Raw genomic sequence first — 13,343 nt, 5'->3', positions numbered from 1 at the left:
CAAAAACAGTGTCGTGGGTGATTCTGGGTAAATGTCATCACTCAATCCTTCCTCCGTGAAAGCAACGGCAGACAATCATTTTGTGCCCTTTTTCTCTGGATTGCCCTGGCAGACGCCATAGTATGGCAACCATGTAGCCCGTTTAGCCTTTTTTCACTGTCACCGTATGTGTACTGGATGCTGCTGACAGACGCGGTACTGCAGTGCTACACAGCAGCATTCATTTGCCTTTGCAAGGTAGCAGAGACGGTTACCAGCCCTGTTGCACCGTCTGCTGCTTTAAAAATTGGCGATGACGGTTACCAGTCATTGTACCGTCTGCTGCTGTCATGGGTGCTTCTGGCTGGCCTCACTGAGGTCGGCTGGGGGCGCATGGACAAAAATGTTTTGTCTAAAAATAGAGTCAGTCCTGCCTAGAATATGGGGCAAGTCTACTAGAGAACGAGAGAACACAGCCGTTCCGGGTCAGAGCCCCAGATATCCCGCAGAAATGATGAGCTGCATGCTGTTCTAGGGGGTGCCCCTGCAACAACCCCACCTGTTGCTTCCCTCCTCCCCCAACGCTCCTGGGCTATCGTGGCAGTGTCCCCCCATTTGTGCGATGAAGTAATAAAGAATGCAGGAATAAGAAACACTGAGTTTTTAGTGAGATAAATGAGGGGGAAGCAGTCTCCAGCTGCTATGATATTCCAGGCAGGACATCTCCATTACTCATTAAAGAGTGGGGAGGGGAGAGGAGCACAACCTCCCGCTGCTATGATAGTCCAGAATCTCCATTAGATGTGAAAGGGCGCGGGGAGAGGAGCTCAGCCTTCAGCTGCTATGATGAGGACAGTTACTAGCCCTATTGCACCGTCTGCCAGGACTGAATCTCCAGGACACAAAGCTTAAAGAAGGGCTTCGTTGTGCAGGGTTAAATTGGTTTAACGCTGCTAAATTCAGTGTAAACGCGTAGTGTAAACCAGAACTGAGCTATTGTAGAGCTTGGCTTTGTGACTTGTGGAGGCCTGTGAAACCATGCTGTGTGCCCTCTTTGTAGCCAAGCCCCACTGTGATGCATAATTGTGGTGGTTCTGCTCTGTTGTGTGTTCTTTATAGCTCTCAAGATTTTGCCCTACACTTGTGCAAAAATTTGTTGGTAGAAATATTTCAGTTTTTCTAAATATCTATATTAACAGTTTATCCACAATTCAAATAAATCTCAGTTTGGATAGAGGTATTGAGAAGCTATATTGGATTGCCAGTACTAAAATCTTTTACGCAATTTGTTTGCTGCACTAATAATGTTTTTAATACTGGATGTTCGGTGGTTCTGTGCCTGACTCTACATTCAGATTTGTGCTCAGTAGAATTGTTGGTTTGTAAGAAATGACAAAAGAGGAAAATATTTAGTTTCTTGGCCAATCCTTGATCGATCTTCCATCGAATGGAAGGGTTAAATGATGTCCTGGAGTAATCCAGTTTGGACAGGGGCTGTTTTCCAAACAACTGTACTAATATAGACTGTCACCCCAGCAAGGTTCTATCATAGTTTAACATGGCTTTTAATAGTTGGATGTAAACACACACCAACTCTCTCTGTGCTCTGAACAAGGAGTATATCAATGGAACTATAAATGTAAAGTTGGTGGAAGACAAGAATCAAGTCCACAAATCCTATTACAATAGTAAGTGTGTTTGAAAAGGATCTTCTTCAGCTATCCCTCGATGCAAGGATGTCGTCTGCCAAGGGGGTTCATTGGTGAATTTTTAAGTGGCTGAGACCAATTCTTGCCCTGCAGATTTTCCCACAGAAGTGACAGGTGTAATCTTGGAGGAGACATAGCTGTTGGCTGAAGTTCTCCTCAGAGTGAGATGTGGCTTGGTGTATGAGTGGTGCCACTGCGTTCTGTTCTGCACCAAGTCCTCCCAGTTTGTTGGGTTGATGCCTCCCTTTTTAAGGTGTACTTTCAGTATGTCTTTGAAATGCTTCTGCAGCCTTCTGTGAGCCCTTCTTTCCTGACTTAACTGAGGGAAGAGTACTTGCTTCGGGAGGCGATTGTCAGGCATATGTACACAGTGGCCAGCTCAGCAGAGTTGGTATTTCATGACCTGCGCTTCTATACTGCTGATGTTGGCTGCAAAGAGAACGCTGATGTTAGTGCATTGATCTTCCCAGCTGTTCCTGAGAATCCTCCTGGGACAGCACTGTTGGAACCACTCCAGCCACCTGAGATGTCATCTGTAGGTTACCCAGGTCTCACACCCATAGAAAAGGGTGGGGGTGACAACTGCCTTGTAAACTAAGATCTTGGTACCTGTTTGTAGATCCCTATCATTGAAGACTCGTTTAAGTAGTCCTCTAACAGATGTGCTGGCACAGAGGATCCTGTATTCAATTTCTGTGTCAATGCTGGCTATTTGGGAGAGGTGGCAGCCAAGGTACGGAAAATAGTCCACATTTTCCAGGGTTTCTCTGCTGATGGTGATTTGTGGAGCTCAAAGAGTAGTTTGTGCAGGTGAGGGCTGATAGAGTACCTTTGGTTTTCCCAGCGTTGAGAGAAAGACTCTGACTGTGATAGGCATCTGCAAAAAGATTTAGGGACAAGAATCAAGCTCAACAATCCTGTTACAATAATAACTGTGTTTGAAAAGGATATCTAGGTGGTAGAATGCCTTTTTCAAAGTAGAGCTTCTATTTTAAGAGGAAACAAAATACTCAAAAGGCTCGTAGGTACCCAACTCCATATAATAGCTACTTTTAACATGGTGTTACATGTATGTTTCATGTGTTATAATTCATCTAATCTCTTTTTTGATTGTCTGCTTTGAAAATTCAGTTATCAGTCTGGTCCATTGTTAAAAAGCTTTTAACAATTTGCAAATTGTATATATAAATGCATTTTATTACAATATCTTATTTTTTTCAATTCTCTGTTTTAAGTCATTATTTGTTGTTACAGAGCTTGAATGGAAGTTAGCACAAGTTGGAGCAATAGAAACTGACTTAGAAGAAAGCCCCAAACAAAACATTACCGATATGATGATGTCTTCCGTTCGAAGTGCTTCTGTTCATGACACCAGCTGTGCTAGTAGGGACAATGATGAGACCAAATGTTACTCATATAGGAATTTTTAATGCTAGTACTCTGCATTGATGTTTTTATGTTTGGTCAACATATGCATGTTTATTACTGGTTTCATAAATCTGAAGCAATGCAGAGATTTGTTTTATATTTATACTTGCAGTTTAAACTTCTAGAAAATAATTAATATACTGTCTAAAGGCCAAATTCTACCCTTGGATATACATTCATGGCTCGTATTGACCTGGAAGGGCCTTGATTCTCCACTTCATCTAGGTTCCACTCAACTGGAATGGAGAGGTGAGGTCACAGGGAGCTAACCGTTGCATTCTGATTCAGGGCTGCCTGGCATCAGGGCAAGATGGGATGCACAGGGGTAATACTAGTGTCACTGATTAACGATTGAGTGTAACTGAACTCCACTGTGCCAAACCTTTTCCCCATTTCTCCCATCAAGAATCTAGCCCAAGGGATATTATAGGCACACCCATCTAGGAGCAGGATTTAGTCCTTAATCTGTTGAATAATGCAGTTTTTTAGTACCTGAGAACTGCTTTTAGTAATCTTCTCCACTGTCAAGGATAATCTCCAACTGTTTCTAATACTGACAATTAGTGTCAGTTTTCTTGAAGAGGAACTGATGCCTACTTCAAAGTAGTGCAGTACAGTCATGGATGAACAAAGCCTAAAGTTATGGATGTAAATGAGGGGAAACGTGTCCTAATTCGGCATTATTAGGTATTGTGGTTATATTTCAGATAATATAATAATGTACTTTCATCATGCTCTCCTCATGTCCTCAACTGAAAAAGTCTCACTGCACTAATGAAGACCTCTATATAGAGTCTACTCAGGACATGTCTACACTTAAAATGCTGGATCGGCGCAGCTTTATCAATACAGCTGTGCTGCTGAAGAGCTTTAATAAAGATGCTCTAAGCCAACTGGAGAGCACTCTCCTGTCATCTTAGTTAATCCACCTCACTGAGAGGTGGGTTAGGTCAGTATAACTACGTCACTCGGGGATGTGGACCAATATAGGTCTGTAGCGTAAATCTAAGATGGTTCATGGACTATATATGCGAAAACATCCAGCATTCAGTTCACACTCATTACATGTATGTTCAGCTATATGACTGAGCAAAAACATAACAGGGTGGGCAGCTTTCTACTGGCCATTTTCTAAAGATCAATAGATTCAAGAATTCAATAATAGTTTTGCTCATAGTAATCTAAATAATTTTACATTGGATCTGCTCATACATTCCATGCACTGCAGCTCATAGTACTTTCAATGCAAGCAACTAAGAACTATCCATTGGCACCTGGAGTATTACTGCCTTATTTCACTCACTCCAAGGTAGGAGTACTTGTGGCACCTTAGAGACTAACACATTATTTGAGCATAAGCTTTCGTGGGCTACAACCCACTTCATCAGATCCATAGAATGGAACATATAATAAGCAGATATATATACATACAGAGAACAATGGGAGCTGTTCGGGGGAGGTGCCTGTGGGCAAGAGCTGTGTGGAACTGCTTGCGTGCCTCCTCCTAGGAGCCGGACCTACTGCTGGCCACATCCAGGGCGCAGCGCAGTTTGCAGTGCCAAGACAGGCAGGAAGCCTGCCTCTGCACCCCGGCTGCACTGCTGACCGCGCTGCAACCCTGTGCCCCAATCCTCTGCTCCAGCCCTGAGCACCCACAACCCAGAACCCCTTCCTGCACCCGAAGCCCCCATCCCACCCCACCCCACCCCAGAGCCTGCACCCCCAACCCAGAGCCCCCTCCTATACCCTGAACCCCTCATTCCCGGCCCCATCTTGCAGCCTTCACGCCCAACCCTCTACCCCAGCCCTGAGCCCCTCCCACACCCGAAACCTCTCATCCCCAGCTCCATTGAGTCACGAGCATCAACAATTTTATTCAGCCTGGTCCCCAGAAAAAAAGTTTGAAATTCACTGTTCTAGATGATGACTAACTGAGTTGAACTGTCTTTCATCAACTCTGCCTTCAGTTCTTTCCAGAAAAGTGTTTTTCAGTTTCCTTTGGAATTGGTCTCCAATATGACTACTGTATTCCTCCTCAACTAACCCATTTTTCTTCCTTTCTGGCCAAATCAGGTGCCTCATACCCCCATGGCAAGAAACTGTTTTTATTAGATGTTAGTTATGTTCTCAATTTTAATCCCTCTCATTCTCAAGCATTTAGAAAGTTAGAGATGTCTGTTTTGAGGGCTGCAGCAAGAGCAATGGCTTGGTTTAAGACTCTGTTACTAGATGGTTCATCTGAGACTGCATTCTTGCAGGCTAATAAGTATTATACTGAGCTTGTCAAATGCTATCTGACTAGAGAAGCCTCCACTTAATTGGTAATGAGGGTCAAAGTGTTCCAAGATATGTAAGTTAGTGATTTAGTTGTCTCCTCCCACTTACACATAGTTATCCATTTGACTTCTTCATTCTCATGATGCCTCCTGCTAACCATTTTTTTTTTAGAGGGGGTCTACATTGAGACAGCACAAGGTTATATGTGCGTTACGGTACCGTAGCGTCCCTGTTGTCAATATCTGAAGCTCTGAAGCATGTTTCTGAAGGACAGTCTAGTGTGTGAAAGCTAGCACACGTGAGGGGTGTGGGTATGTACCTTGGAGGAAGTCCTGGAGAAAGCCCTAGGAGACACAGAGAATGAGCATGTAATTCTGCACCTCTACCCAGATAACAAATCCCCCCCCCCCCACACACACACACACCCTGAGCCACTACAGGAAAGACAATCCAATGCTGGTAAGTGCTTTTTTTATACAATGGACCTCCACATTCCCTAAGAAGACCCCTGTTGCTCTGCTGCTATGTGCCTCATCCCCCCAGCACACCCTACTGCTGCTTTACCCCAATATCCCAGAGCAACATAGCTATAAATCAATGATTTTATTAAAATCCCATGAACTAATATATAAACAGGGCCTGAAAATGTTTTTTAAATCATTTACAAAAATAAGTTAGTCTTCTTTCTATTTTACTACTGTACTTTGTTTGACCAGTTAACACAAATGTTTAACAAATGAATAAGTTTTTTAAAAACACTGTTAGAACATTTCCTACTAATAAATACTTAATAAGCTCTTACTGCTTAACAGTGCACTTTCAAGGCACAGTAGAAAACACTAGACGAGCCTTTGAGGGAAATGCAATAGCACATTTGTGCAGCGCTATTATCCTGTATTTCGATCTTGTCAGATATCAAAACTCAAGCTGGATCAAGATGTGAAGACCTTCAAAAATAGCAGATACTGCAAGGAACATTGGTAGTTCAGTAGGTGTTGCTGTTCCCTTCATGTCAGAATTACAATAATACATCTGCATAGTGTGAAGGGGCACTTTGCTACTTGAGGTGCCATCTTTTTCAGAACATTCTTGATTATTAGAGACCTTATGGCAAATTTCATGTGTCTGGGCTGGTGTTAACCTTTGTTTCCTGAGCACATTCCCATGTAGATAATACATATGGTATGTCTACACTATGAAATCAGGTCAAATTTATAGAAGTTGATTTTTTAGAAATTGATTTTACAGTCAATTGTGTGTGTCCCCACTTAAGACTATTAACTCGGTGGAGTGCATCCACAGTACCAAGGCTAGCGTCGACTTCCGGAGCATTGCACAGTTCCTGCAGTTTCCACCACCCCTTGGAATTCTGGGTTGAGCTCCCAATGCCTGATGGGGCAAAAACATTGTCACTGGTGGTTCTGGGTAAATGTCATCAGGCCCCACCCCTGTGAAAGCAACAGCAATAAATCATTTCTTGCCTTTTTTCCTGGGTTACCTGTGCAGACGACATACCATGGCAAGCATGGAGCCTGCTCAGCTCCCTGTCACCGTATGTCTCCTGGGTGCTGCCAGATGTGGTACTGCATTGCTACACAGCAGCAGCTCATTGCCTTTGGCATTATGATTTGTAGCCATAGTCGTTATCGCCTGGGTGCTCTTTTAGCTGACGTGGGTGAAGTCAGTTGGGGGTACCTAGGCAGATATGTGTGATCCTGGCTGGCCTCGGTGAGATTGGCTGGGGGCGCCTGGACATAAATGGGAGCTGACGATGGCTAGCAGTTGTACTGCACCATCTGCTGCCAGCCTAAGACGTATAAGAGAGATGGAGTGGATCAAAACACTAAAGAGACCAGATTTGTTCTGTGTTCATTTGCTCCCCCCCCTTCCCTAAATAGTGGGGGGAAGGATAGCTGAGTGGTTTGACCATTGGCCTGCTAAACCCAAGGTTGTGAGCTCAGTTCTTGAGGGGGCCACTCCGTGTGACAACCCTGTAAGCCAACCCTGTAAGCCATGTCATCAGTTGCCCCTCCCTCCGTCAGAGCAACAGCAGACAATCATTTCACACCTTTTTTCAGTGCAGATGCCATAGCACGGCAAGCATGGAGCCCTCTCAGATCACTGCTGCAGTCATGAGCACTGTAAACACCATGCACATTATCCTGTAGTATATGCAGAACCAGAACCTACAAAAGCAAAAACAGGTGAGGAGGCAATGGCAATGCGGTGATGAGGACATGCACACAGACTTCTCTTGAAGTACGGGCCCCAGCAATGTGGACCTCATGATGTTAATGGGGCAGGTTCATGTCACGGAATGCTGATTCTGGGCCCAGGAAACAAGCACAGATTGGTGGGACTGCATAGTGTTGCATGTCTGGGTTAATTCCCAGTGGCTGCAAAACTTTCGCATGCATGAGGGCACTTTCTTGGAACTTGTGACTTGCTTTCCCCTGCCCTGAATCGCAAGAATACCAAGATGAGGGCAGCCCTCACAGTTCACAAGCAAGTGGCAATAGCCCTGTGGAAGATTGCAACGCCAGACAGCTGTCGGTCAGTCAGGCATCAATTTGGAGTGGGCAAATCTACTGTGGGAGCTGCTGTGAGCCAAGTAGCTAACGCAATTAAAGAGCTGCAGCTATCAAGGGTAGTGACTGGGAAATGTGCAGGTCATAGTGGATGGCTTTGCTGCAATGGGTTTCCCTAACTGGTGGAGCGATAAATGGACAGCATATCCCTATCTTGGGACTGGAGCACCAAGGCAGCTTTCTGTTGCTTGAGCAGTCCTCTGAGGTGGAGTGGTTGGGTGCCTGAAAGCCCCTCCACCGCATTCTTGGGCGTCTAGGAGCTATTTCAGCATATGTATGATTTACTAAAAGACAAATCTTAAGTAGAACTGTATCCTAAACTGCATTATGGTGTTGTACCCAAACATTGCATTTCAATGGGGGATTCAACTTCCTTTATAGGAACAGACTCCTAAAACACCAGTCCACAAAAGTGGTCCATAGTCACGCAAATAGTCCCATTGTCTTCAGTGGGATTGATCAAATGATTAAGGGTTTACAGTATTAGGTTCCAAGTTTGTAAATTGTTCTGGATGAAACTGACAATACCTGAGCTGTCAGATAAATAGGTGCTTCATTTGAATAAAGGTGGGCAGATGTGTGATAAGTCTGAGCTCCATTGCTAAGATGAGGAACATATTTTCAGCAAAGTTCTTGGCAGATTCCTGAGGCAGCTGGCTGATTTAAGGCTGTCAGTGTCCAACATTATAATCACTTATAGTTCTCTCACCCACAAAGCTGGAAAATGAGGCATTTGTTTTCTTTGTTTTGCTGCTCCAGTTCCAGTTAACAAAATGCATGTTAGACTAGTTTGTCTGCAAAAAATTATAGGTATACTGGGGACAACACCTGATTCCATTTAGGCTCAGAACTGGGCTGACATCACAAATCTTGTTTAAGTTTGTTGGCATATGTATTGTGCTGTTAAAGCAATATAAAGAATGAATGTCCTCCCTAGCTGTGTTTTGCTCCTTTAAGGAGTAGAGTGCAGCCCCCACTGCAGCCCCAAGAATCAAAAGCCTTACACAACTGGTGAAAAACTGGTTCTCCCAGCTGCAATTGACAGTTGCAGGATGATGCTTGGTGACAGTGTGGCAGAGAAGTTAAAGATGATCCTGGTATCAGACAACACAGTTAGCCACTAAATCTCTGACATGTCAGAAAATATCAAGGCACAGCTGATCTCTCGATTGCAGTCCAGTTTATTTGCAATCTGGTTAGAAGAAACATACCCCATACCCCAGTCAAAAGCTCGTGATTTATATTAGTGTCTTTGGATTTTCAAGGTGTTTAGCAAGGGGATTTGTGGTCACTCCTTCCTTTCAGGCCCAATCCAACATTTTCCATGCACTCAGAACTCCCATACATTTCAACAGGAGTCTTGGTTCCACAACAAATACAGGATCAGGCCCCTGATTTTCTTCTCAAGATGGAAGCCAAGAGAATTTGATTTTCTCATATTATTACATGCTGAGAAAAACTTTTAAAACTAGCAGAGGCGGCTAAAAAGTACAACAGTAAAAATATCCTGAGACTCCATATAATCTGGACACTGAAATGCAGAAATATGACTTGACATGCAAAACAACCACAAGTGGCAAATGAATTTTGGATTATGCCCCATCTGATCCCTTCTTCAACTCGTTTAGGTTACCTTTATGGAAGGGGGCCTATACAGTCTGAAAAAAAACCCTTCTGGTATTAGGAAGGTAGCTTCTGGAGGCTCCAGCTAGATGAGGGTCCATTGTGCTAGTAAGAGACAGTCCCCTCAGTCCAGACAGACAGAGGATGGAGTATTATCCCCATTTTACAGACAGGGAACTGAGGCCCAGAGAGATTAAGTGACTCATCCAAGGTCCCCCCAGGGAGTCTGTGGCAGAGGCAGGAACTGACCCTTCATCTCCCAAGACCCAGTCTGTTGCCTTATCTAGAAGCCCATCCCCTAAGCTGCAGATGCCCCCTAAAGAATAGGAAATGCTCCACAGTTCAGGTCTGCACCCCATGCTTTCCATGATGGCAGCTGAGTTTTCTCTAGCAGCAGCAGGATTGGCTGCTTTAAATGCTATATTTACAATACTCCCTGCCGCAGAGATTATACCCTGGACCTGTAGCCCCACAAGTACCCACCCCCTTGAGCCAAGGGAACTACCTGATTGGCTGTGATTAAGTGGGAACCAGCCACTAGGGGGCACCATAGTCCCACAGCCTACCCAATGTTTACACCCATAGATGAGTGAATCTGATTCCCCCCACTCCACTAAAAAATACATCTAGGATCAGCCTCCTCCCCCACGCCAGCACAGAAGAGGGCCTGGTCCACACTGAATCACTCTCACATATCATGCAGTCCCCCTGCATATCTGGGTTGCTGGGGTGCTCCCCAGCACCCCTCGCCACAGGTTCTTTTATGCACAATGTAGGCTCCAGCAATAAAACCCAGACGCCTAATCCAATGTCTCAGGCATCTCTCTTGTCTCTCTGCATTAAGCCTTCAGCCACTTGGAATTGCTCACCTCCTTCCCAAATGGGTTTGTAGTTGATATTCTGCGCATGTCACTGGTAATACCTTTGATCTTTTGAAGACATTTTGCTGCAGTAAATGGGACTTGGGAGGGTTTTTTTTTTGGACAGAATGGTGCACTGGAGAGAGGTGCTGGGTTGATGGCTCTGGTACCTAGAGTCACCTCTGTTCCTGTAGAACAGGAGAGCGGCAGGACCAGCCAGCCAGCCCCCCTCATAATTCCCCAATGATGGGCTTCTGTAGATAAATCTCTGATTTTTACATTGTGCCTCGTCATATAACCTTGTAGTGGGTCTACCCACGTGTGACCTCCATTTTCATGAAACTTTGTATCAAGGCCTCATATAGAAGCCTTGTACTGATGAGCCTTGGTATATGAAAACTTTGTATCAAAGCCTCATGTAGAAACCTTGCATTGCCCTTGGAATAACGTTATAGACCCTAAGGATAGAATAAGATAGAAAAAAATGTCTCTTTGCTAAGAATAGATTAACCTTTCCCCCTACCCCTTAATCAATTGCCCCGTTGAATGAATGAAGTGTGAAAGAGGAAGGTGTGAAAGGCAAGCACTTCCAGACAACTGCAATAGCTGAAGAAGGGATGGAAGCCAGACCCAAGGACAATAAAACTTGTCAAGTGAGCTCACATACTTGATCATAGAACACAATATCATTCTTGTGTTTTTATTTAAAGTACAAATAAATATGTATAAGGAATTTAAAAGTATGTAGTCTGTAATTTGATATGTCGGGTGGTGCCTTTTTTTATGTGTTCACTCCCCCAGATGTTAGAACCTGGCTATGCCAGTGATCTCCCTAGACCCCCCCCCAGGGGGGGTGTACACCCCCCCTGAATTTCCCCAACACCCCCCCTAGTTTTGTGAGCTAGTTACGTACCAATTTAGTGACTGTTTGGAAATCTGAATGTAAACTGAAACATTAATACACACTTAAAAGCTTATACAGTGTATGATAAAATACATGTATCTGAAAAAGTATACTAGATTTGAAAAGTATGAACATAGACTAGCTTCCTTGCTTCCTTATATAGCTGTTGTTTTTTTTTGATGTCAGTCCATTCATTTTGGTGATGTTGGCCAACCTAATAATTTCAAATGATGATTTGTAAGCAAAGTCTAAATGAACTCTCCCTGACAGCTAGTGATGAGCTGGGGCTGTGGGGCCAGATTATATTTACATTCACACCTAATTTACCTAGGTATCCAGCAAACAGAGCTATGTTGTCCAAGTGATAGATTTTGGCTGTGGTTGGGTTACAAACCACTTGAATGTGGGGGGAATGGGGGATGAAATGTTGTTCTTATTGTATGAGTAAAGGGCAATAGAACTGTACTTAGCCTGTGGTGATTTGAAGGCATCAAGAGAGAGGGTGGGGACCTGTCCCTCTCCACTGTTTAAAGACAGAGCTGATTAGGCTCCATAGAGAGTCTTTTGTTCTGTTAAGTGACCACTGCAGCTGAAATCACTGACAATCAGGTCTAAGTGCTTAGTCCTGTTGTGGGGACACTGTTCCTGTGGGTACAATGTTTTTGTGTACAAGACAGCCCAGACTGCACTAGCAGTGAGCGAGGTTCCCGCACTGAGAGCTCAGCTGAAATCACTGAGAGCTGGTGGAACCTCAAGAGACCAACTCGCAGAGGTCACAGTGGCAGGTGGTAGCAGAAGGTGACTGCGCAGGGCCATTGGCAACAGAGCGGTGGAGTGAACGGTGGCACAGCGAACAGACGTGGCCAGAGCGAACAGTGAGCAGCTGGAGGAACAAGCAATGTGCCTTCTTGTCCCCCACCTGGGAGGTGAACTCACATGAAAGCACCTCTGAACTCTGAGTTTCCACTGACCAAGGACAACACCGGTGAGTGGAGTGCGGTGGAGGGAAAAGTGAGGGGCATGTTAAATAAACGTTTGTTGGACTATATTTTAGTCATTTTGCTTCAGAATGCTAGATTTGTTACTGAGAATGGAAACTTATATATGTTTCCTAGTAGGCCAAGATTTTTAAAATGCATTATTTGCCAAGGTTGTTATCTCACATTGTTGCTATCTTGGGAGGTCATTATGTTGGGGAGTTTCTGTACTAAACATTTTTTATTATAATTAATTTTTACATAAGAATGGTCATACTGGGTCAGACCAATGGTCCATATAGCCCAGTACCCTGTCTTTCAACAGTGGTCACGGCCAGGTGCTTCAGAGGGAATGAACAGAACAGGGAATCATCAAGTGACCATCCCCTGTTGCCCATTCCCAGCTTCTAGCAAGCAGGCTAGGGACACTCAGAGCATGGTATTGCATCCCTCCTGATCCTAGCTAATAGCCACCGATGAACCTATTCTCCAGGAATTTATCTAGTTCTTTTTAAAATTTTGTTATAGTTTTGGTCTTCACAGCATCCCCTGGCAAAGAGTTCCCTGGGTTGACTTTATATTGTGTGAAGAAGTACTTCCTTTTGTTTTTTTAAAACCTGCCGTCTATTAATTTCATTGGGTGACTGCTAGTTCTTCTGTTATGTGAAGGATTAATTAATATTTCCTTATTCACTTTCTTCACACCAGTCAAGGTTTTGTAGACCTCTATCATATCCCCATTCGTCATCTCTTTTCTAAGCTGAAAATTCCCAGTCATTTTAATCTCTCCTCCTGTTTCACACCCCTGATCATTGTAGTTGCTCATCTCTGTACCTTTTGCATTTCCAGTATGTCTCTTTTAGGATAGGTGACCAGATCTGCACACACCATTCAAGGTGTGCACGTACTATGGATTTATATAGAGGCAATATGATATTTTCTGTCTTATTATCTATCCCTTTCTTAATGATTCCCAACATTGTTTGCTTTTGTGACTG

General features: G+C 44.0%; 1 protein-coding gene across 1 annotated transcript in view; it reads left to right on the top strand.

Moving 5' to 3' along the window:
• PDCL2 (phosducin like 2) overlaps positions 1-4,172 on the top strand; it is a 48,134-nt gene extending 43,962 nt beyond the window's left edge. Inside the window, exon 6 of the mRNA XM_030564890.1 lies at positions 2,943-4,172. Within this exon, the coding sequence (XP_030420750.1) occupies positions 2,943-3,118 (176 nt within the window). The 3' untranslated portion in view covers positions 3,119-4,172. The remainder of the gene's footprint in view (positions 1-2,942) is intronic.
• Positions 4,173-13,343: the final 9,171 nt, after the last annotated feature.

The sequence above is a fragment of the Gopherus evgoodei genome, chromosome 5 (assembly GCF_007399415.2).
Source record: "Gopherus evgoodei ecotype Sinaloan lineage chromosome 5, rGopEvg1_v1.p, whole genome shotgun sequence".
In the NCBI taxonomy this organism is placed as follows: Eukaryota; Metazoa; Chordata; order Testudines; family Testudinidae; genus Gopherus; species Gopherus evgoodei.
This window is presented reverse-complemented; position numbering and strand designations above follow the sequence as displayed.